This window comes from Amblyomma mixtum, chromosome 10 (assembly GCF_055824585.1).
Source record: "Amblyomma mixtum isolate Tamu chromosome 10, ASM5582458v1, whole genome shotgun sequence".
NCBI lineage: Eukaryota > Metazoa > Arthropoda > Arachnida > Ixodida > Ixodidae > Amblyomma > Amblyomma mixtum.
The window spans coordinates 49,148,717-49,172,896 of record NC_143021.1 but is presented as its reverse complement, the minus strand read 5'-3'; the positions used below and the strand labels follow the sequence as shown (position 1 = coordinate 49,172,896).

The 24,180-nt window shown below is 49.8% G+C and overlaps 1 protein-coding gene across 2 annotated transcripts in view; it reads right to left on the bottom strand.

Annotated features, from left to right (window-relative positions):
* Pink1 (PTEN-induced putative kinase 1) overlaps positions 1-24,180 on the bottom strand; it is a 47,770-nt gene that overhangs the window by 22,154 nt on the left and 1,436 nt on the right. For both annotated transcript variants that reach the window (XM_089563912.1, XM_089563913.1), the window contains exons 2-5: positions 16,394-16,550; positions 15,055-15,171; positions 5,167-5,524; positions 1,024-1,187 (exon numbers count right to left, since the gene is read on the bottom strand). In XM_089563912.1, the coding sequence (XP_089420038.1) occupies positions 1,024-1,187; positions 5,167-5,524; positions 15,055-15,171; positions 16,394-16,550 (796 nt within the window). The remainder of the gene's footprint in view (positions 1-1,023; positions 1,188-5,166; positions 5,525-15,054; positions 15,172-16,393; positions 16,551-24,180) is intronic.

Genomic DNA, 24,180 nt, shown 5'->3' with positions numbered 1-24,180 from the left:
TGTCCAGTCCCTGCCGCATCATTGATGTAGTACTTAGGTGGCACATTCACAACGGTCCGAACACTGGATTCCGCGCGCTTCCCGCAATGGTGCCGCCCGTGAGCACGGTGGACGATGGCGCTCTGTACTCCCTAGTTGTCGCTAGGCCTAACTTGTTTCAATAAAACTTATTGCTGGGCGAGTTGGTTCATTTTGCTTGAGGGGATGCTTGTAGCGCGACAAAAAACAGACCAGGAACAGAAGACGAACGGGACAAGCGCTAACTCTCAACTGGTTTATTCAAGATTCGATCGCACACATTTATACATTTCCCTTTTCCTTCAAGAACATAATCACGAGAACACTCATGCGAATGACAAGCAAAAAATCCACGGTTGCATCAGATCAGGCTATCTAAAAATTTATACTCGTTAGAGTACATCTTCACCGAAGGGCTGCTGACGCAGTCCGGCCCTTTCTTTTTGATATATGGAACGCCTCTATCAGTTCTCGCATTAGCGCGTCTTTGCTTCGGCCAATGACCTCTGTCTTGTTTAAAATTGGTGAGCATTTGCATGATTTGCAGTGAACTACCATATTTGTTCCGCTCCCATTCCTCCCTCCTCCCTTCAGATTCCGCTTTCATGTGGCAAAGTCTATATCGGCCAGTCCGGACGATGCTCGAACAAGCGCCTGCGCGAGCGTGAAAAAATGCCTTGACAATGGGAGCGGAACAAATATGGTAGTTCACTGCAAATCATGAGGCAAATCAGCTGAGGTGGCGTGCAAGCAGATCGGGTCACCCGCTCTGCAACGGCAGCAGCTGCACCTAATATGCTAGTAGATGGGAAAGCAGTACCTGACGATTAAGAGAAGGCTTCCCTCCATGAAGGAGCCCATGGAAGCACGCCCACGGTTTCATATCTCAAGCTGCTTTCTAGCCTACTAGAAAACAAATCCCCTGTGTAGAGTAAACCGGCCCCTGTTAGCCTGCTGAGTGGAAGAGGTGCTTTGGTACTAGTAGAGGGGAGGAGTAGTAATTACCCCTGGAGAGGTCGATGAGGCAGTTGTCAGCCTTGAGGTCGCGGTGGGCCACCCCGTGCTGTGCCAGGTGGCAGAGGGCCTCCAGCAGCTGGCAGAGCAGGGAGAGACGCACACGGCCATCCACTGGGAAGCAGCGCAGGTACTCGGACAGGCTGCACGCGTACCTGGGGGGGGGGGACATCCCATGTCCACACTGAATTAGCTCACCACCTATGGAGGTCTACACACCGGTGGTTGGTGGGGACAGCACAAGTGACTCAAGGAGCCTAGCTTCTTTCTAACACAACAACGCACCGTGAAGAAATGGACAAGACACAGAGGATCTGTGTTCACACGTGCTTGGAATAAGCAAAGGCCGACCATTTGAGCCAGTCGCTCTTTTTCTCTACGAAAGCAGCAGTCCTGACAATGATGCGGAATATCAGGAGCAGAGTTCCCACAAATCTCAGGGGTCATCATTGCTAAAGCATTGATGCTGCATTTTGTGTAGTCCATAAAATTTGTGCATACCGTACACACGCGTGTAAGGGCCGCACTTTTTTTTTCCGAATTCGAGGGGCCAATTTTCAGGATGCAGCCCATACATGCAATGTGTGAAAAATTTTTTTTTTGAAGTAAAAACACGCCAATCAGGGAATGAGTGGCATTTATTTTACGTTCAATCATCACTCACGCAGTAGTTTGACTCTTGATCTGGTGCTGTGCTCTGGTGCACGCTGATCCAAAGAAACCGCATAGCATGTCCGCAGTCAATGCGTAGCCATTGTTCCGCACTTCCATCACATAGAGCAGTTCGGGAAACTCGCACGGCTTGCCTCGGAAAGCACGCTTTTTGCAGCTTGTGTTTTTCAATGCACCCTTTTGGTTGCACTCCTCGGCCGCGTCGAATTTCCTGCCCGCTGCACGCTTACCATGTTTGAGAGCTAACTCCCAGCCGTGTAGCTACTAAGGTGCTTGTCCATCGAGCTATAATCGAGCTAAAACTGCGACACTGAGCGGCAGCACGCAAAAGCCACAACCACAACTACTAACGCACGGTGCAACATGCCAGAAAAGGCAGGACAGCCAGGGGCTGGCAATACTGATGCCGATGTGGAAAGCTTGAGGTCGCGGCGTTGATGATGATGACCGTTGCCTTGGGCACCATCCATGGACGGCACTTGGAAGCTCCTGTGCGTGTTTGTGGCCTCCGAGATCAACCACGCAATCTCAGAGGCCATGGTGCGTGCATGGCCTCCGCGATCAAGTGCACCGTTGCTCGTAGCCGTAGCCGATCATGGAGGCCGTGGTGCGTGCATTTAGAAGGCTAATCTCTCCTCGGTCATGGAAAGTTCGGGTGCGGCCCTTACACGGATTTATTTTTTTTTTATATTTTCTTCGGGAAAACAGGGTGCGGGGCCCATACACTGGTGTGGCCCTTACATGCGCTTATATGGTAATTGACAACATTGAGAATATTAATGTTCTACTATGACAACATTAGTTGGTTCTTTAGGGTAGTCGCCATGCCAGTCAAGGACTCACAGAGCCACGAACTGAAGAACCACCACTTCTGGCTGTCATATGCAATCACAGGTGCATGTAAATGCTGGCACAATGTGCGCTCACGTCTCACACACACACACCAAGCCAGTGCTGCAGAAATGTCGGTGGTGACAACATGTCCAGCTGCCATGCCTCCTGGACAGCTGACAGCCCAGTCCTTTCTGGGCTGTCTCAGCACAGGCTACACCCCGTGATTGCGCAAGGGAAAAGTATGCACTGACTGGCACCAATTTATTCGCCCTCCGAAACAAATTCACGCACAGCCAGTTCCCCCCTCACCATGGTAGCCACCATGGCAGCCATGGGGGGGGCAAGCTTCCCCACATCTGCGCCCCCTGTTGCCCTCACTGCTGTCCCCACCACCTTGGGACACACAACACGGCCGAAATGGCCACCAGCAGCACCCACAGGGGCAGAAGACGTTTTGCGTCACAGCCGTTTCACAACCTACTGCGCCTTACGCAGTCAGCCAATACAGGGGTGGCTGAGCTGGGGAAACTGCACTTTTGTGATGTGCGCGCTATGGCGTACGCTTTGTGGCCTTGCCTCCGGCGGCAGTGTTCCAACCCGGCTGGCAAGCACCACGCGCCTGCAGACTTCCCCCCCAACACAGGTCAGCGCACACAACGTGGGGAGCCTGAATGCGCCTCACGAGAATGGGACAGGCGTGACGACTTTGCCGGGGGAGTGCGGCGCATTCTCCCGAACGGTGCATTCCTGTGGACCGACAGAAGAAACACCGAGTGGCGGCAACGGCGGAAGGATGACGGCGCCAGCCCACCGCCCGCATGCACCTGAGAGGCCCGCGGCAAGCCAAAGAATTCGCGACTGAAAGGCGCCATGATCCCCCCTTGCCTGCATGTGTTTCGGTGGTGTGTGCGCGGTGACGTGCTGAGGGCGGAGCCTATGAAGAAGCTCAAGAATTTGGACTCGAGCAGCGACCGGGGGTTCCCTGGCTAGGTGCCTAGGGAAGACGAACTGAACAAAAACCGCAAGCAAGAGGAGCAGAGAGAGAGCCAAGAGAGACCCTGAGCTGCTGAGCCCTTCCATGGTCCCGTGAGGGAGCTGATGCCGCCCCTCCACTCCACAAGAAGCCCCGTCTCGTCACCGGGTGAGCCGACCCCCTTCAGGCAGCCACAGCTGACGATTAAATATTTTCCTTATCAGTCAGTTGTGATGTTGGCTCGTTCACTCCCACCCTCTGCACGAATCCCAGATGGCAACCCACCGGGTTGCGCATTGTAACCCCTCATTAGGGCCGTCACACTTTAACCACAACCACTAGGTAAGCGGGTGCGCATTAACCAGGTTTTACTGTTCTGCTTCAACATTTTTCACAGCGCAGGCACAGTAAAGCACTGTGAAGGACCACCATTGCAGCAAACTTTTCATCAAAAGCGGAAAACCCCTACCCAGCTTTTTGCAAAATAAATTTCCTCAGCTAAATTTTTTTCTCGCAGGTTGTTAATTTGTACAATCTTGAAAACGTAGCAGCACGAAAAAACGAGGACAAAATAGACACAGGTGCGACAGGACATATGCTGCACTTCCAACTGAATTTTATTGCGGCCCAACTGGCCCTAACTTCGGTGCTTTTGCATTGTACAATCTATACAGTGATATAAAGTTTACATCACTGAGGAGCTATTATTCTTGCCTACCGTATTTTCCGGTGTATAAGACGCATATGCAGGTTTGTTTGTTTGTTTGTTTGTTGGGTTTTATGGCACATAGGCAACTACATATATGCAGGCTTTCAATGAAAAAGTTGGTATATTGGACAGCACCCTAGCATAAAATGCACCTCAATTTACCCAGTCAGTGCATGACTATACATGCTTGCGTGACCATCAAGAACTGCCCACTCCTAATGATCAAAAAAAAAAGAGAGGAAACACTCATGCCCCAAATATAGGCACAGCAGCAACACTTTATTTTTACTCAAGAAGATTCAGAATCAAAAAGTTAGCTGATTTCTGGACCTGCTGAGATACCCTCTCCGCAATCAGAAATCGCTGCCCTGATAACCGCAGGTCCTTAAGGGCAACGGAGTGGATCCCAAGAGAAAGCAAGCGTAGCAGGGGGCGGCAGAAAGTTAGGTGGGCGGATGAGATTAATAAATTTGTGGGGATATGGTGGCCGCGGCTGGCGAAGGACAGGGTCAGTTGGAGAGACATGGGAGAGGCCTCTTGCCCTGCAGCGGGCACAGTCAGGCTGATGATGATGATGAGCAGCCCGCTTGTGGAAAACTGCAGATATCGTTGCCCTCTAGGTTTCATTTCGCAACTCTGCTGAACAAAGCGCTGCCATCCACGCCTCTCAAATGCAGTTTGGTCTCAGGCCATGAGGGACGCTGCAGTGGAGGGCTCTGGAAATTCCGACCACCAGGGGTTCTCTAATGTGCACTGACACAGTTGCCCCCAGACCTCCAGTGAAATGCCACGGCCAGAATAGAACCCATGTCAGCAGCTGAGCACCACAACTGCCTCAACTTTGAAGGTGCGGTCAAACAGTGTTGTCACAACCGGGTGATTACTTTTCTTGTGCCTGCGTATGACCAGGTAGAGTTACAACTGGGTAACTGATGGTGGCCCTCACCTGCGCATGACCAGGTAGAGGGTGGCATTGTGTCCACAGCCCCTGGGGTGCAGCCGGGGGGAGAGAGCACTGGGCCAGAGCAGGGTGGCACCAGGCAGCAGGGGCACGGTGTCCACAAAGGCCACCCACATCTCCACCAGGTGTGGGTGGGGGGGCAGCCGGTGGCAGCCCCCACCCCCTCCCCTGCCAGGCACCAGCTGGTTGACCAGCACGGGCAGGCACTCCTTGCGCAGGGAGGAGTCCCAGATGGCCCCCGCATTGGAGGCCGCATAGTAGTTGAAGAGCACCTTGACGGCCAGGTCAAAGCCCCCACCACCCACCAGGCCGGGGGGCTGCCTCAAGAGGCCACTCTCCTCACCTGTGGGAAGCAAACACCATCTTCAAATTACGCTAGCCAGTTAGTCCCAAGCTCTGTCCGTTTCCAAACTCCCTTCCCCACCAGCGCAGCAGTTTTCCTCCTCAGCACAGAGCCTGACTGACCGAAGTTGTGCTTTCAGATTTTTTTTTTCCAGCTTATTGCTTCACGGGCAACTTCCAACCTTTCCGTCCGCATGCATTTAGGGACGTCAATGCACTACTCAATGCACTGCCACACCCCAAGGCTTGCCAGAGTGCCGCCACCTAAGACACTCTGATGTACCCCCTTAGCCAAAAGTAACCGAGCAGCAGGTTTTTCGCTTCTCAACCGTATAGCTGAGCCTTTACGGCACCCCTAAAGACCGACAGGAGTCAGGAGAAAGGCTCACCTTGCTCCACACAGATTCAGGGCTTAAGGCCTGCCATAAGTGCTTCGCTACGCTGCTAAGAAAAGGAACCACTGTTGCCAGGTTACTTTTGGCAAAGACTGTAGATACCTTGGCACTGCACAGACATGATTTGCAGGAAAATTAACCCCTGGAATTAGATCCACCAGAGAGCCTGGATTGTTTTGTGCATGGCCTATGAGATGGATGAGACCCAGAATGACTTTTATGCCACCACTGTGGTGCCTCGCATCCACATGCTTCCATCTTATTCAACGCAACTACGTGAAATGGAGCAGAGAGGAAATACAGTGCTCACTTTATGACCAGCTAAAAAAAAAGCAACAGACAAGGGGAAATGAGTATTCAAAAAATTTCTCAACATTCCATAGGCATCCCATCTTTATTTGCCCATTCACCTAGCCAAGAGGGCCCGTTTAGACAGCCAGCGGGACTTCATCCCAGTGACATGATTAAGCAGGAGCTGCACACCCCACAAGAGGAAGGGAGATGGGGAAACACAGCAGTGGAGCAAGGCCCAAGCCATCATCGGGGAGAGCCAGGTCAACTCCCCTCCTGACACCCCAGGCTGCGCATAATGCACACAATTCCTGAATATATTGTCACAGCTAGACAGTCGGGACGGCCAAGACACGTTTCACTGGGAAGTGCCAGGCAGCAGCGAACTCCCGAGGGGAACCCGAAGAAGCAACGACGAAGAAGAAGCACTGCCCGCCACCGTGGCCAAGGCTAGCCAGAAGAGCGGTTAAGGCAGTTCGGCCGGGAGCCGGCGCCACGAGAATGTGGCAATATCTCTGCTATCCCGTGTGGGCCTTTGCAGTCACAGCCTAAAAGGAGGATGCCATGACACTGGTGAGAAATGGATAAACTGGCCAAAGACACAAACAAATGACATTTCACAACAGAGCCACCTGGGGCAGCTTAAATAGCCTGAGAAATTTGTCACAGTAAATCTGGTTAAGGGTGTGGACTGATTATGGACTCAAGTATGCTGATGCGTTGCGTTCTGTTGTCACTTACAATGAGATGTCTCATCTAAAAATATATCAGTATAACACCCCCTGTATATCAGTCACCAGGGCGAAGCCATTCAGCCAAAACTATCCTTGGCTTGCAAACACAATGAAAGGCCTGCCAACTCAGTTAAGAAGAACTGCTTCCACAAGGATGTCACGAGGATGTCCACTTGCCGCTCCCTAACACGCAAGGGGAGAGAACCACAAGCTCAGTTTCCAACCCATCTGGGAACAGCTGGCTACAGATGTGTTGCGCTAGAGTGAAACACCTCAAACATGAGCAGTTTTCACAGAAATTTCTCTAAAACAGCTGTCCTCAGTTTTATCACGTAGGTACGCAGAGTGTGTTCTGTCTGCAGCGTGCATACTTCGAATGCCCTTTCCCCTTGCGGGTATAAAACGAGCACCAATAAATGCCGGCATTCTCATGTGGAGTTACTCTGCTGCCAACACAACCACATGGCGCTCTGAAGTCACTGCCGCAGTGCTAAGAAGCAGCAGAGAACCTGTCAAGCAGCCACTCCACTTCACCGGTGGTTTTCAAGCCTTCTCGATTGCTTCCAAAGAAGACAGCTGTTGGCAGGCGACGACTCGCTGGAAATTTACAACAACTTCACCTTTGGTGATGCTGGGAAAGTTGTGCAGCTGTGCAGAGCAGCTGAATGCAGCGTGTGACCTGTTTCCCGTCCAAGCCCAAGGTGAGCCAGTACAACAGTTTGCCCCAGGAAGGTGCCTCGCTCCTGTGGCAGAGTCATTCATACCTGACAAAATAGTTTTTGGAAAGATAAGGCAGCAGGAGTTGATCTTGGCTAAAGTGGAAGAAATCTCAGCTGCACAACATCAAATCTGCTCTCGAGAACAGCAGTGCAATGAGCAACCTGCAAAGTCCGAGTGCTGCAGGTGTGGACGTTGTCTAGAACTTTTTGTTGGGCTAGATGGTGCATGTTGTAAGAAAAGAACTGTAGCGCAACCAAGACGTACACAAGAGAGGACCACACAGGACTAGCGCTAAACTTCATCTGACTTTATTCACTAACAGCGCAGCAAATATAAGGAAAAACCAGGACACGTGCAGAGAGATACCAGTTCCCACACAACACTATCTACACAACCGTTCAAGATACACCATTTCCAATTTGAAGAGGCTGACCGACGTATCGCTAACACAAAATACACCTCTCTTTTTTATATGAACTGCTTCCAATAGTTCCCTTGCCCTTGTATCTTTGCTTTTACCTAAAATCTTTATCTCATGAAACCATGGTTGACACTTTTTGCAGTACTTGCATCTAGCCTGTGGCAAATGTTCTGCCGCTCGAGGGCATTCATAACACTCAGCGCAGTGCTGAGAAAAGTGTGCACCACTTACGTCCTTTACTGACCGGGCGTGCTCACCTGCCCTTTTATTGATGCACCACCCGTTTGGCCCACATAGGCCTTCCCGCATGACAGCGGTATTTCGTACACCACCCCGATGCAACAATTCACGAACTTCTTTGCATGTCTGATGCGGCACCCACTCTTGTCTTTGCTCGCGATGCGCGCGCAGAGCTGTGCCAGCTTGCGTGGGGCCGAGAATACAACCGGTACGCCATGTTTGTTGGCCACTTTTTTCAGTGGTGGGCTGCCTTGTTGTCCTCCATGTGGCAAAATTTGCAGGAAATGCCCCGGGCAGAATGCTGACTAAGCAAGTAGAGGAAGTCGGCCCAAGATGGGCAGAAGTACGCACATGGACAACGAGGTCAGCTGCCACTCACGGTACCCAGTAGGTGTAGATATTTTTCAGCAGGCTGGCAACACTGTGTCTTTGATCCAAAAGTAGAAATTTTATGAGGCACAATGAGGGCCACAGTTAACACTCAGTGCAGTGCTTGCAGGGTCTGCACAGACAATGAACCACGGTGTGGGGGTCATGAGTTGTTTGTGAAGAAGTACCCAGCCTTCCCTCTCACAGGTGTCCAGATGGCAGAGAAAACTTGGACAGTTCAGTTACAGGAGCTAGAAGACACCCAGTTGAGTTACACCGCTCCCAGATTTCAACCAGGCAAGAAAGCATCCCCATCTTCCACGCCTCAAAGAAAGAGGGAACTGTTGGCCACCAGTTTTGTTAAGGTCACACAAGGTCACACAAGGTCACAACCACCAAAGATGGTCGTGTTTTCAACCGACGGCTGAGCCTTGCACCTAGTGATGAGGCACCCTGCCAGGTGCAACCATGCGCTCAAACACCAGAGCCGAGAAGATCAAGGGACAACTTTGAGGAGGTTTCGTGATGAACCATCTCAACTGTGTCAACAAACATTTCTTTTCCATGGCTGAACAGTGTTGTGATGTGCTTTCTGGTTTGTCGTTTCAAAGAAAGGTGAACAGAGTGCTCGCATTCTCTGTCTGTGGCAGGGAACTTGCGTGCCCTTAAAGGCATAAAACGAGCACAAATAAGCACCATGCCGGCGTTCTTGTGTGGTCCAGACTGCCAACACAACTCCCGATACAAACATTTTCAACTCAAAAACCATGTATCGAGCAGTTGGCAGACACCATGGATTGAAGATCACGGCAAGCATTCTGAACCTTCGCGTTTTACTTCAGCCATTGCATAAAAGCATATCAACTACGGCTCTGCGTTACTCCAATGTGGCTTTTCACAGAGCAGTCTTTGTGCCCAAACACTGAAAACGTCTCCTATGCAGCCCAAAATCATTTAACCCTAGTAAGACTGGTAGCAAGCGGGTCTTGAAAGTAGTTACATGAGTGAAGAAATTTGTCTCCTGTTGTGAACATCTCTTGGCTCTGGCTCTGGTGACAGCATCTTTTTGGTGCAGCCAGTTGTGCCCATTCTTCCATGCGTGCAGCACACTGCAGCCTACAGTCAACATGGTTTCCACTGTTTAAAGCTAAAATAAATCTTTCTGCAAGTATAGATGAAAGTATGAGAAGCAGTTCATTCTTTTTAATGCGTTTTTATTTTTAACTTCACAAGTTTAGTAACTCATCTGGCGTTGCACTCACTAGTGGTTGCTGACTACATGCATAAACTGAATGCGCTTCTGAGTGTTCTTAGTTTTGTGCTCGTAGTTCTCTATCTTATACCACCAGAACTGTGCCCAAACGTGCACCTCGTTTTCCGCAAAATTATCCCCTCGTGTGGTGATTAAAAGGATCACACTTACTAAGCTGCAACTGACTGAACTAGTGCAACACTTCTCTGGTTAGCACAGCACTCTCGTTCTACAAACCAAGGGTGTGAGCCATGGTGTAAGAATATACTGACACTGCACCTGGCAGATCTCGTTCCTTGCTCTTTTCTCGAATGCTGCCACACGATGGAGGCTTGTCTAGTTCCGAGCTGAGTAATGCACAGCGTGCGGAAACTGACCAACCAAATTCCTCTACCATGGCATGCACAGAACGTTAATTACTTGGACCCGTGCACCAAACCTTAGCACCATGAATGGCGATGAAGGCTCCCAGGTGAAAGAAGGGCATGATGTACTCCTGCACGCATTTTCATTCGAGGGTGGTCTTCCTCACTTGGCAGACGTCGTTTTCTAGGAGGCTCTTTTGCCTGTTGTGTCACATATTGGGGACACCTGGGAAAAACACTGGGCACAGCAGTCACCACCAGCTTCTGGGCTACACTGAACTTGGCGTAGTATGATATTGTATGCTCAGGGAAGTGCTTTGCGCAGGCGTTGCAACATCCTATCTGCTCTGGGGGGCCAAAGCTCTAGGCGATCCGACTGGGCTTGAGAAAGTGGTCTGGACACAAAGGCAGACCCACAACTGAGTCTGGACCCCTCCTCAGGTGTGCCTCACCCTGCACACTGGCCATCACCCACTGCTGCTGCCAGTCCTGGAACACAAAACTCAGGGAAGCGCTTTGTTGGCCTAAAGTGCGGAGAGGCGAAAGCCTTAAGCGCGTTGTTGCTGCTAGTGTCACTGATATGTGGTTACGATGTTACGCTTCGCCTCTAAGAGTGGAACGCGACAGCGTCTTGCAACGCTGCCAGGGAGTCCACAGAACGGCATCGCCCGTTCAGTTCTAAGCCTTGCTCATCGGTAAATTGGTTTTTGAGGAAAGGAAATGTATCTGTCTCACATATCTTGGTGGACACCTGAACCTCGCCTTAAGGGAAGGGGAGAAGATGGGAGTGAACGAAGACACAATATTCATTGTTCATTACAAACCATCCAGGTGGCATGGCGGAGTGGTTAGAGTGCTCGTCTCGCACTCCGGAGACCCTCGTTCAATTCCCGAACTCGACCAAATTTCTTGTTAGTTTTATTTATTTATCTGGTCTGGCTAGAAAGCTTAATTATTAACCAAACTCAGTCCCACTTAGTTTAAGCATCAGTATACCATCCCTTTAATTGGTTGCATGGTTAGTAGCCAAAGTACAATTGGCCCGTTTGAAATTCGCGCACTGTGACGTCACGACCGTTTCGACCAATTGAAAAGCGTGACATTTCTGTCGACAACTCCTGCTTACAACGATGAGGCATTAAAGGCTTCCAGCTTACAAAGCTAGCTCTGGCAAACTCTGCTCGTGGCCTACCACAACCTGACCTTGTGGTGCACCCTGGCAGCACTAGAGGGCAACTGCTCTCAGTATTACACTACAAATATTCTTACACGGTCATCTCAGCTTTCACTAAGTAGTTAAAGGTTGATTTAGCATCCTTTATGAGCCGTTTTATTTACGAAGCCAGTGAAGAATTTCACACTTAAAGAACAACACAGGACACACAAAGCCATTTTGCTTCTATCTCCTGTGTTCTTATCACTGTTTGATAAATAAGTATGCAAAATCAACTCCCCCAATCTGCCCTTCGGAACCCAGTAAAATCAAGTGTTTTCATTTGTGCTGACGTATCTTCAAAGTGACAAGCTTTGCTCAAACACAGGTAGAAAAAGCTCAAATTTTTTCTGCAAAGTGTCCATGCTCAATTACATTTTGGCAGGATTCTATTGCTGCCAAAATCTCAGGCCACAAGGTGAGCACCTCGACTACCAGAGCTTTTTGTGCAGGGGTGTATCTAGCGTGCATTTGAGTAGAATTCGTGTCTTTCAGATGTGCGGCCCAGAACTAAACCAAGCCCCTAGCTTGCTGTGGTAAAAACGAAGAAGAATCCGTGAAATTCCATGCGAGACGTCACATGATCCTTCAAAATGCACCTCGCTTTATATTGTGAAAGAAGGTACAAATAGGGTGCCAATTCTTTTTCCCAAGCCTTCCAGGGTAGCAAAACCAACCTTCCCTACCGGGCTTTTACGACCTTAAGGCAGAGGAGAAGTCGGGTGAAAGAGAATAAAGAGACTGCTGCTCCATCTCAACAAGCACCTGATGTGGACGCACTGCATGGCTGGCATCTTTAATTGCACTACACCTGTAATATTACCTACTCTGCAGTTCCTGAGCTGTCAAACTTCCATCTCAACCCACTTCTAGCAGTACAGGTTACAACGATACACCGGATATAACAATGGTCAGTGAGCTTTACAATGTGTTATGTGGGGTTACGCTTAAAGCAATGCTGTCATTGCACATTAAAACCATCAAATCTGCTCACTGAGTGTCAACTATAACGGAAACATGAAAATGCTACAACCGCACCAGCAAAACCACACTTAAAAACACACAATGTGTGGAGCCGACCGACTGACCCAGCACCATGCACTTGGAGACACCGGGGAGGCCTGCTTGTCGCGGCGGCAGGACAGACGACAGACTGAGCAATAGGCAATGGAGCCTTGGTGGAGCAGTCCATTATTACCGTTTCTGAGGGGTATGCCACTCACAGAAAGAAAACGCATTTTTCTTTGTTTTTGCACTACGGCTGGCACCGAGAGTGTTGTCCCATCTTCCCCTGTTCTTCACAAACTTGACCACATCCCCTATTTCGCGGATTTCATGTGTCCTCAGGGCAGGCATAGCTGCATTGGCCACGATCAGTGAGTGCAGTGCATGGACACTGGCAACATGGTTTCCCTCTGGCCACTGCACCCTGCAGGCTCCCCGCCAAGGATTGCTCCCGAAGAGCAGGCTGGATGCCAGTGGTGCAGAGGCACATCCGTGCAGTGGTGGCAGCGCTTGGGTCATCGATGATGACTGCGGCACTCAGGTCAACAAATTCTTTTACGCTGACCATGACAAATGAAAACCTCAACGATGAGGCAATCATAGCTGCTACCTGTGCGGAAAACAACGATAGCAAGCTGTGGTGTATAATTCCACCTATACGTATATTTGGAAATCCAGATAACTGCCAGTACAGTCCTGGCCCATGAAAGTGTATGACGTCAGACGCTCGCTACTTCGGACATCACGGGTCGGTCAATTCAAACGGGCTCCTGAAGGCATCCAGGCATGACTGGCATGGTCGTCCAGACAGCCCTGAATTCTATGCTGCAGAGTCATCCTAAGATGTGTGTACAATGCCAGGCGTGACGACAAATGCGCGGTCCTGTTGGCGCCGTCTTGTTTTCACCTTTCTCAGCTTCACCCCTTGTGTATCCCCCAGCTAACTGAGCCCTACTGTTTTGGGCATTGACTGGTGCAATCGTCCACGCAGTTCTTCCGGTGAAACTGCACACTCGTCACGTGTCGTTTGTGCACCGAAGCGTCCTCACTCGCCCGCTTGAGAGGCGGCTGATGCAGTGGTGGAGCACACACACGGCGGTATGGTCGGAGAGGCCGTGTGTATGCAATAAAGAATTTGTGAAAATGCGGAAAATAAGCACTGTCGTGCCATTCTCATCTCAAAAGCCCAGTCTTTCAGCAAACAAAAATACCATGATGCAGTAGGTTCTTGTTCACCATCATTCGATAATACAGACAATTTTCTGGTCCCCTGAAGATGGAGTAAAGTTTTTACAGGCATCAGAGCAGTCAAGCCGTCTTTCCTGTCAATAAATGCTTCTTCTTTTTGGCACTCTATTCCCATAAATAAGGTAAAACAGTAATGTGTAAATGTATACTGCACTTGCTAGGACTATCTGTGCCAGCGGTCTACCCTATGAGTTAGCAAAACGTTCAGTTGGGCAAGTTGGTAGATATTCATGATGTAAACAGCGCAAACTACAAGGGACAAGAAAAGAAGGGACACAGGACGAGCAGCGAGCAGGGACACAGGACAGCGCTCGTCCTGTGTCCCTTCTTTTCTTGTCCCTTGTAGTTCGCGCTGTTTACATCATGACTACCCTATGAGATGGTCCTCCTCAAGCGGACTCCAGCCCACCCCATTCTGGGAGCAGCCCTTGCTTGAGGGGACCACAGGCGTCTTTTGTTAATGCTGCAACCGTGCATCCACACCACCTCCTGACACCACAGGACAGCCCAGAAACAACCTTTTGAGCCCCACATGCTCCTTGTAGCCTACCACACTCATCTGGAGGCTGTGACACACGTCTGCCACAGCCCCCGACTCACTGACACACTGACCCCATGGTGCAACTCTCTCGTCTGGGCTCCCAAATGTCCACCTTCACTGCATGCAACAGCCTGGGGTGAATGCTCTACTGCCCTTACTCCATACGTCTCCAGTGCTGGAGATCCACTGCTGTTTCTTAACAGGCAAACCCCTCATCTACACCACACCAAACACACCAACACCACCTGTTCACCAAGATCAAGGTTATCCCCCAATGCATCCAACTATGTCACTGCTCTACTAAGCCCCTGCTCAACGTTAGACAGCAAATTATTACATTCCAAGGAAAGCATCAATTCCAGCATTCTGCACTACTACGATGTCAATGGTATCACGCTGTTGTTAGAAAAAGCTGTTTAATATGAACACATTTATCAACACTTACAAAAAAAGGAACTGTAGCAGGTGTGTGGGAGTTTTTGAATATGACCGATTTTCCACTGACCCCACTGAGTAGCTAACCAGGAACACATTATGAATGCCGCCAAAGCGTTTCTTTGCATTCAAGTTTAAGATAAGTTTTTTGAAATGCCAGTTCCATTCTTGCTACATTGTCTTGCACTGCCCAATCTAGTGTGATTCTTTTTCTGACAAGGCAAAATGTGTCACATAATTAGATCGCTGTGAGTTATACCGGCAATCAAGTGCATGAATGCTCAAAACAGGTGTGTCCCTACTTTTGTTTTCCTCCTCAGGAGATGATTCTTCCTTGTGCTTGGCTGCAGCACCAGGCACCCTGGGCTTGGCAGGGGGAGGATCCCTCTCGGTCGGTTCTTCTCGGATTTCGGTCAAGCCTGCACACAACCACCACTGGCGTCTGACAAAGGCCCCACTCTTCCCCCCACTCTTAGTGACCATCTTGGCTTTCCCTAGCCCATTTCTCCATCATCATCATCATCATCAGCCTGACTACGCCCACTGCTGGGCAAAGGCCTCCGCCCCCATGTCTCTCCAGTTAACCCTGTCCTTCGCCACCCGCGGCCACCATATTCCCGCAAATTTCTTAATCTCATCCGCCCACCTAATTTTCTGCAGCCCCCTGCTACGCTTGCCCTCTCTTGGAATCCACTCCGTTACCCTTAAGGACCAGCGGTTATCTTGCCTTCGCATTACATGCCCTGCCCAAGCCCACTTTTTCCTCTTGATTTTGACTAGGATGTTATTAACGCGCGTTTGTTCTCTCACCCACTCCGCCCGCTTCCGATCTCTTAATGTTACACCTATCATTTTTCTTTCCATAGCTCGTTGCATTGTCCTTAACTTAAGCTGAACCCTCTTTGTTAGCCTGCACGTTTCTGCCCCATAGGTGAGTACCGGTAGGATACAGCTGTTGTATACATTTCTCTTGAGGGATATTCAAAGTGCTCCGGCTTTTAACAAAAGCCAGAACACAGTTTTTACAACTCCTGCAGTGATGTCGGAGATTATATTATCAGAGAAATTTTTAAACGAATTATGTTCGCGTGCCCAGTCATTAACACATTTCAGCCGTCGGAAAAGGTAAACACAGGGAGGAGAGGGAAATGCTTGAGGCCTACCATATTAGGCTGCGAGGCAGTGAGACATGCGTCAGTGCACCGTCCTTGCATCTCACTAGCAAGGAAGTTAATTTCCTAAGCAGAAGTGTGCGCGTGCAAGTTTGATAGGCAAACATCTGACTTTTGTTGTTTGCCAGTCATGGAGCGTGTATCCACTCCTTGGTGAATTGCCACACATGTATTTGTGTGTTTTTTTAGTGTGTCTGATAGCATGCGTCTTCTGGTGACATAGGTTGGCTGTTTCTCGATTAAACTTAAGTTGTTCTCCTGGTGTCTGATACTTTAGCTGGCGAAGTTATGTCAGAGCTTAGGTGGGCGGATGAGATTAAGATTGTGTGTGACAGTTTTGTGATCTGCTTCTCCTGTCTGTCCCCTGTTTCTCTGCATACATTTCTGTGCCCACCTGCAAGCGGTCCTTTCGAGACAATACAATCAGTTGTCCTTGCATTCCATTGCGCCAACCTAGAGGGGAACCCACCTGAGGCCCTGTCTCCCCTCCTCCAGCGGCCACTGTACACGACTGCGTTGGCCCCCTGCCCCAGCAGGGGGCCCAGTTCCAGGTCGTGGAGGCCCAGCCGAGGGCGGTCGGGGAGCTCGGCCACCACCCGCTCCTTCTCCCCAGCCAGGGACAGCTCCTGCAGCAGTCGGGGAGTGAGTGAGCAACACTACTGCAGGACTCCACACTGGTGGAATGCAGTGGGGGGCACTCTGGATGCGTCCACTTAGGACTGGCACTGGCTTACTCTGGAGCATGCAGTGCCCAAACCTCTTAGCTTCAATGCCAGAACCTTTTAGGATTGGAAGTACTAGGCACACACACCTGAGGGGTTTTACGCTAGTAGTAGTAGAAGACCTTTATTCGGCCATAATTTACAGGCCGAGCATGTCGACTGCCTGGGCGACCAGAAGTCGCTGTTCTCCCTCCCCTTCAGCGCCAAGCCAGTCGAGCCAGGTGGCGATGGATAAAAAAGGTGGGGGGTAGGAACCCGACTATACGATTGAACAGAGGACACCTTTGCGAAATGCATCACACAATGTTTAGTTGAACAGCCCACAGATGCACTATGCATACTTTAATGAATGGTAGCTCTTCACTTTTCTTTAGAAAGCTTTGATTTGATTTATTAGCATTTAACGTCCCAAAGCGACTCAGGCTACAAGGGACGCCGTAGTGGAGGGCTCCAGAAATTTCGACCACCTGGGGTTCTTTAACGTGCACTGACATCGCACAGCACACGGGCCTCAAGAATTTCGCCTTCATCAAAATTTGGCTGCCGCGGCCGGGATCAAACCCATGCTTTCGGGTCAGCAGGCAAGTGCCGTAACCACTGAGCCACCGCAGTGGGTTTTTACGAAGCTTTACTATATCTACCCCACATGAAAGCAGTTCAGTCACACTTTCTTGGAGTGCATGCCTCACTCAAAAGCAGTTACACCTCCTTAGGCCAGGCCAGTTCTGACCAGTGCCTGTGTTGCACACAAAGCTTGCACTAAACAAATGGCCCTGAACCACAAGTGAAACAGTGCAGCTGTGATGATAACAAACACTGGCATGGCACACGAGATGTGGGACAGGTAGCAACCAAGGAAGTCTTCATCGCGAACACGACCGCATGGGATGCATGTGACACAGAAAGCAGGAACAAATGTTCCTACAGCATTGCCCTGGCTCACTGCAAGGCTGCCCAAGTTACATGTCAATTTTTTTAGCATGGATCAACACTACTGTAGGCCTAGTAAAATTAAAGTGAGCTAATGCGAATATATGAAACTGGGTACTTTATTTAAAAGTAGTCTCCACGAGCATTTACACATTTGCCCCACTGATTAACAAGGTCGCATAAAACTCCTTGGGTTGCTGCTGCAAAAAGTCTGTAATTGACTCTTTCCTGTCATCACCCGAGTTCCCTTGAGCTGTTTGAATTGCCCGGAAATGTGAAAGTCGCGAGGCAACAGGTCTGGGCTGTATGATGGATGTTGCAGCGTTTCCCACTTGAACTTTGCCAGTTTTGTGTTAACCACATCAGCGACGTGGGGACGGAAATTGTCGTAGAGCAAGATGACCCCACTCGTCAATTTTCCACATCGTTTGTTCTTGATTGCGACACGCAGCCAATCCAGTGTTTCACAATATCGGAAATGATTGATAGTCTCTCCAGGGTTAGCAAATTCGATCAGTAATGGCCCCTGACCATCGGAAAAAACAGTCAACAGCACCTTTCCGGCGGAAATAACGGCCTTTGCTTTCTTTGGAAGCGGTGAATTCGATTGTTTCCGCTACAAGCTTTGCTCTCGTGTTTCAGTCGAGGCAGCGCCGAACCTCCCCGTCTTCTGGCGGTCGTCTTGGGCATCCCCTGTGCACACAAGAGCTGATAACCGATCCGTGACTGATGTTCACAAGCTCTGCCAGTTCATCGATGCTTATCCTTCGTTCTTGTCTAATCAGCTCATCAAGCTTTGCAGTTGTGTTCAGGGTGACTGCACGGTGCCTTTGGCCCGGTCTTGGATCGTAGTGGTAAAATAAAACATACACTCGCCAAAGATGGTTTTTAAAACTCGACGTTTCGGAACCCCTACGGGTCCCTTGTTCACAATGGACACAATGGGCCGCTTCTTATGTGCGCACTTGACAGCGCAGTGAGTGGGCGTAGTTATCCGGGAGATTACCCTTCGTCCTGGTAATGACATGATCCGTGGTCTGTATATAAAAAGATTCTAAAAGCAGTTGCGACGATGTGGGTTTCATGGTATCTCAGATTGCGGCGTTCTCCCTGTCAATGGTGTGGTTCATTTCTTGAGCATGCTCTGCCAGCGAGTTGGATGAGGTGTGAGATTTGTTGACGTTGTTCTTGTGTTCTCTTAATCTTGTTTTGAAATCGGCTGATTCGCCAATGCATGATGCACCGCAGTTTTTGCAGGGGATTTTGTACACCACTCCGGGGAAACGTGGGCGCTCCAGACGGTCTTTTATGCGACAGAGCTGTTGCTTCAGCTTGCTGGACGGCACGTGCGCAATGCGCACGTCGTATTTTGAAAATATCCGTGCCAGAGCCTCACTTGTCCCCCGGGCGTAAGGAACGCTCGCGTGCTTCTGTTGTCCGATGAGTGGGAGTTTGGCAGGTTGCAGAGAGCGACGTTGTTCATTGAGCAGCAGTTGTCGAGGATAGCCATTCTTCTCGAGGTCAACGCGGACTTTTCTGCTCGGAACAGCGCAGACTGGGACTGGATCTTGGATCGTCTTTGAAACTTTCACGCCCTTCTTTGAACCGTTTGCTCCAACGCTTCACAGTGGCCAATGAGATGCAGTGCTGAGCACTATACGGCAACTAATTTCTTGTTGGGAAACACCTTCAGCTGACAAAAACCTCACGACACCACCCTGTTCAACTTTAGGAGGATCCATTGCATCACGCAACTGTGTTCAATCATCCAGTGTACGAGAGCATTAAAGGACATTTATCCCCACACCTGCGTGTCACATTCGTAAATGAGAGATGCCTGTGAGCTAGACGCATGCCTCGCAGATAATGGACTGAGCCATTATTACGCGAGGTAGGTTGGCTTACTTTCATTTGACTTGCGTACGACAAGCTCGTCAACTCGAATTTCAGGGCAGTGGAAAAAATGTCCCAATATCCAAAGTTGGACCAAAAGAACAGAACAAAACTGACAAGAACTGCTTTCAATGCTGTAAATTTTAAGGACTACACATTTGTGATCTGGTGCTGAAATGTGCAACAGTGACCATTTTTCCCATTTCCACCAATGCGTGCCCACCGACAGGAGCGTCAAACCAGAACAGCTCCAAAATGGCCCTGCAGCAACTTAGCGATGGAGCCCTCTCTTCACGAGTGAAAAGGCACGGTTTTAAAGGTGCCCTCACTGGAATGTAGATGGAGCCAATCAGCCACGGCTATGCTCTGTTGGCTCATTCAGTGGACCTTATGATGTCTGCCTTAATTGTCCATCCATTTGGAAAGCAACGAGATTGGAGCAGTCTAATCAGGAGCTTGTCTGATTTGGTGCAATGGTGGGGTCACTGCGCGGCAAGCGAGTACTTTTGCCGCCTCCATTACAGCCCCCAGACACTGTACTTGCGGGATGACACATGGGAAGCAGCATAGGCACCACTTGGCTTTGACCCAGCGGAGCTCAGGTGAAGCTTGGTGTGCCATTCACAGCACTCAACACGGAACTTAAGCACACTCCATGCCATACTGCATACCGATAAAATCCAAGAACACTTGTCACTAAAATTTCGCACAGAGGTGGCAGTACACTTGGATGGAGAACATGGCTGGCTCAGAGAGACACTCAAATTCTGCACCAACAACAAAACAAGATTTGCTGTTGGTAGCAATCAAGACCGTCTCGCAAAGGACAGTGGTAGAAAATGTGAAATCATCATCCATGACAAATCAAAAAGCATGCTGGCAGCCCAGTCTCATTTCTTTTGGTCTGGCGTTGTAGTAAATTTCCACCTACAATTATCGCCAAACCTGTGGGAACAAGCAAGCCGGCAGAATTATCCTCCACATCACCCGAGGGACGCAACAGCCTCCGTACAGCAGCCACATACCGTTAAGAGTGCGCATCAACGCAGGCCAGACCAGCAAATGCAACAAGAAGCACTGCGATCCCTATGTTGGCTTCCAGATGTGCTTGTCACAAGCAAGAGCGCTGATTTCTGGCATTCCTTACAGTGCATTCCTCTCCGCATGCCACTGTAAAAACAATACACTCCACTGGTAGCACATTCTAATTTACGTGTTGGCACTGACTGCCACAGGAGAGGAGGAGAGCGCGCTTGTTCGCCCTCCAGTGCATGCGTAGCGGAGCGGAGTCCATTAAGGATGGGTTCATCCCTGGGGCCCATTCGCTTCACTTGCGGAGCGGCTTTCGGTGCCGTTTACGGCTGTGTTTTTCAGTGTTTTCCATTCCAAATCGGACAGAGTTACGGACTGCACTCTTTACTATGTCACCGGTTTGTTGTGCAAAAAAGAATGTGAAAAGTAGCCAGCTGCTCTACTTGCTCATCGGCCTTCAGCGTCAAAAATAACTCTTTTGCTGAATCAGCTCTCAGAAATACGAAGGCAAGAGGAGGTCATCCCAACCTGAACATATTTTATCTTCTGAAGCATACAGAGCTGTTTTTTGTTGAATATGTAGACTGGGACACCACAGATGCCGTGATTCATACCTACACGGTGACTTCCCATGTATTGATCACAAGGAAAAATTCCACTATTACGTCAGCATCAGCAGTCTCCAGAAAAGAAGAAGCAGTCCAAGCTGTGTTCAACCTAGATGGCGAAGGTTCCATTACTCAGTGCATCGTCCAAATAGACGGTTGCAGTGATCAAGATTGCTGTCACGGTCTTGCCTCTAGACTACACAAAAGTAGCCCAGCGAGTTGCGATTAATTGTGTTTTGTGCATAATCTAGAGAAAATACGCAATCATATCTCTCAGAAAGGGCATACTTGTAGTAATAACTTTGTTCCACAGAATGGCTATTCAGGCCTCAATTGAACAAAAAATGCCAATTGTGCCGTTTGACTTCCAGAAGCGACAAATGGTATAAATGGATGCCGCATTGGAGGGCTCCAAATTTAGACTACATCGGATTCTTCGCATCACACAGCAGGGCACCTTTCGTGTTGTTTCCCGGGCGCCGCAACCGGCATTCAACCCTCCAACTCAGTAGTCGAGCTTCCCGGTCATTAGGTATCCTCGGGCTTAACATTCTGGAGGGCACGAGGTAAGCGAATGAAAGAATTGGAGCTACTAATGGCGGTCTGGGCTCTCTGTGTGGAGGAAGCCCCTTTTTGAAGAAGCATCTACAGAGACAACAAACCACAGATGCGACACGCCGTGGCAGCGGAGCATTTCATTTCCTTCGGTGATCCCCTCCCGCTGTACAATTTGGTGCCACAAAACGTGGTGGTATGGAAGGCACAAGACACGCCGGTAACGAGAACATGCCAGTAATATTTATAACAAATATGCAGCTGCACAATTTGCAGCACCCAAGAATGCTCTGTGGAGATTTTCGTGGCCCAACATTATTGAGGTCAACAAGTCACTGGAATTACTCCTAACTGACACCCACCAGACACGCAGGTCTTCCCTTTGAGGATTGTGAGCAGGTGAAAGATTGCAGGGAACGTCTCTACCTTCCGCGGCAAGGTGAGAGGAACAGACCAGGCGGTTTGGGAAAAAAAAACTAATTCGGGTTTTAAAGCAAAAGCTCACTAATACACACAGCAGAAGACATAAAGCACACGCGAAAGAAACCCGATAAACTCAAGAGGAAAGAAAAGTCCACTTGAGTGCTAGCGTCTGGTGTGTGCTTCGCCCGCTGGTGCGTCGAACGAGGAGTTGAGGCGCCGTCAGTAGAGTTCTGCTCCTACCCGCGATGAGAGATGGAGTAGAAGACAGCGGGCATCATTGGCGCTGCGTGATGGCTGCGGGACCCCAGGGCACCTTCCATGGCAGCTGTGCTGGAGGCGGGCCACGCTCGAACACTTCCCGAACAAGTACGGCACACCGGAAACAGTGGCCCCGAAGTCTGCTGGTTCCAGGCTGTCGACGGCGGTCTGGTGTCTGGGTCTGGGAGCTCGGACGTACCTGGCAGAGGGGTCCAAGCCTGGAAACTCGGGGGAACCAGCTCTCTCCTCCTCCTTCCTCTTCCACCCGCTGCGCCGTACTCCTCCGCTATCCGTGCTTCGTCACCTTCGGCTCCCCACAACCGACGCTGGGTGGCGCCATCTCCTCACAAGGGAACAACACAGCCCAAGCATTGTCGGTGTCGGCGTAAAAGATGAGCTTGGCAGAGGTAACACCAGGGGAATTTCCCCTAACTACTTTCATGCTGCGTAGCTAAACATGCACTGCACTTGCCATTAAAACGTCGTAAATGCACAACTGATGTCCTTTCGGTCCCTATGCTCATTCGTAAAACGCTTGAGGCGTGCCGCAATGCACAAGAGTGCGGGTTCTATTATTCCTGGCTGCAGAAGCAATCTAACGGGTGGAATGCGGAAACGGCCTTGAGGTTTCTCTGCACATTAAAGGGACTATGCAATAAATTAATTGAGATTGCGTAAAGCAGATGACAGATAGGCATTCCATCACTCGTCCCCCTAGCGCAAGAATTTGTGAGCTAGCATCAATAACAACGAAGTTACAGACGATTGAAAATTACGCTCCTCCTCTCCCCCCTCAACTCGAACACGCAGGGCACCAGAAAAAAATTAACAGCTCTGGAACTGGGCCCCGCCCATGAATACGTCAATCGCTGACATTCGGTTTGCAACTTCTGGTTGTAGCACCCAGCACCCCAACAGCAACGTCGGCAGCATCTCTCCAGTCTCTCTTCGACACTGCGAGTAGCTCCCGAACTCCCGACAGAAAGAGGCGGCAGAGGTAAATTGAAACCATATGGGCGAAGGCAATGCCCTGGCTCGCGTTTGCTCAAGGGGGTCGCGAAGCGGCACGAGCAGACGATTTTCACGGCTACCAGAAGTGTGCCCGTGACGTCGTGGCTGCCGTGGCTCCAGCGAATAACAGCGTGTGGTGGCCTGCCGACGTCACAGGACTAGTGACGTCTATTTTCCTGATTTTTGTCACAGAATTGGTCACTACGAAGACACCAATCGACCCACGAATTTTAAAGAACACGGTTTTTAAAAATTCATAACAAATTGCCGGCTCAGTTCTGAAGACTCATACTTGATGTGAATGCTTCTTAGCATCATTTCTAAGCATTGAAAGCGTTTACAAGTGACTTTAAATTCGTTGCACAGTCCCTTTAAAAAAACTCCAGTTGGGCAAAGTTAAGCACGTTCTCTAAAAACAGCGGGCATCATGTCACAGCGGATTACACTGCTCAAGCAATGTCTGAATGTACGCACAGGCGATCTGACCTAAATGTGGGAGCGTACGCGTTGCGGCTGACCGTTTATATTTAAGAGTCAGTATAGGTTTGGTTTATGGGGTTTAACGTCCCAAAGCGACTGAGGCTATGAGAGACGCCGTAGTGGAGGGCTCCGGAAATTTCGACCACCTGGGGGCCTCAGTTCTTGCGGATGAATGAGAAAAACTTTGCAATCAACGCATTTCGATGATGAGCTTGGAAAGATCGCAGGGCCCCGTCCTCGCTGCTGTTCCACCCATTCATGCAGTCCCATGCCCAAAATTATTCTATGTCGGCAGCATTTCAAATCCTCCTACGCCTTGCCGAACTTAACAAAGCGCATATACA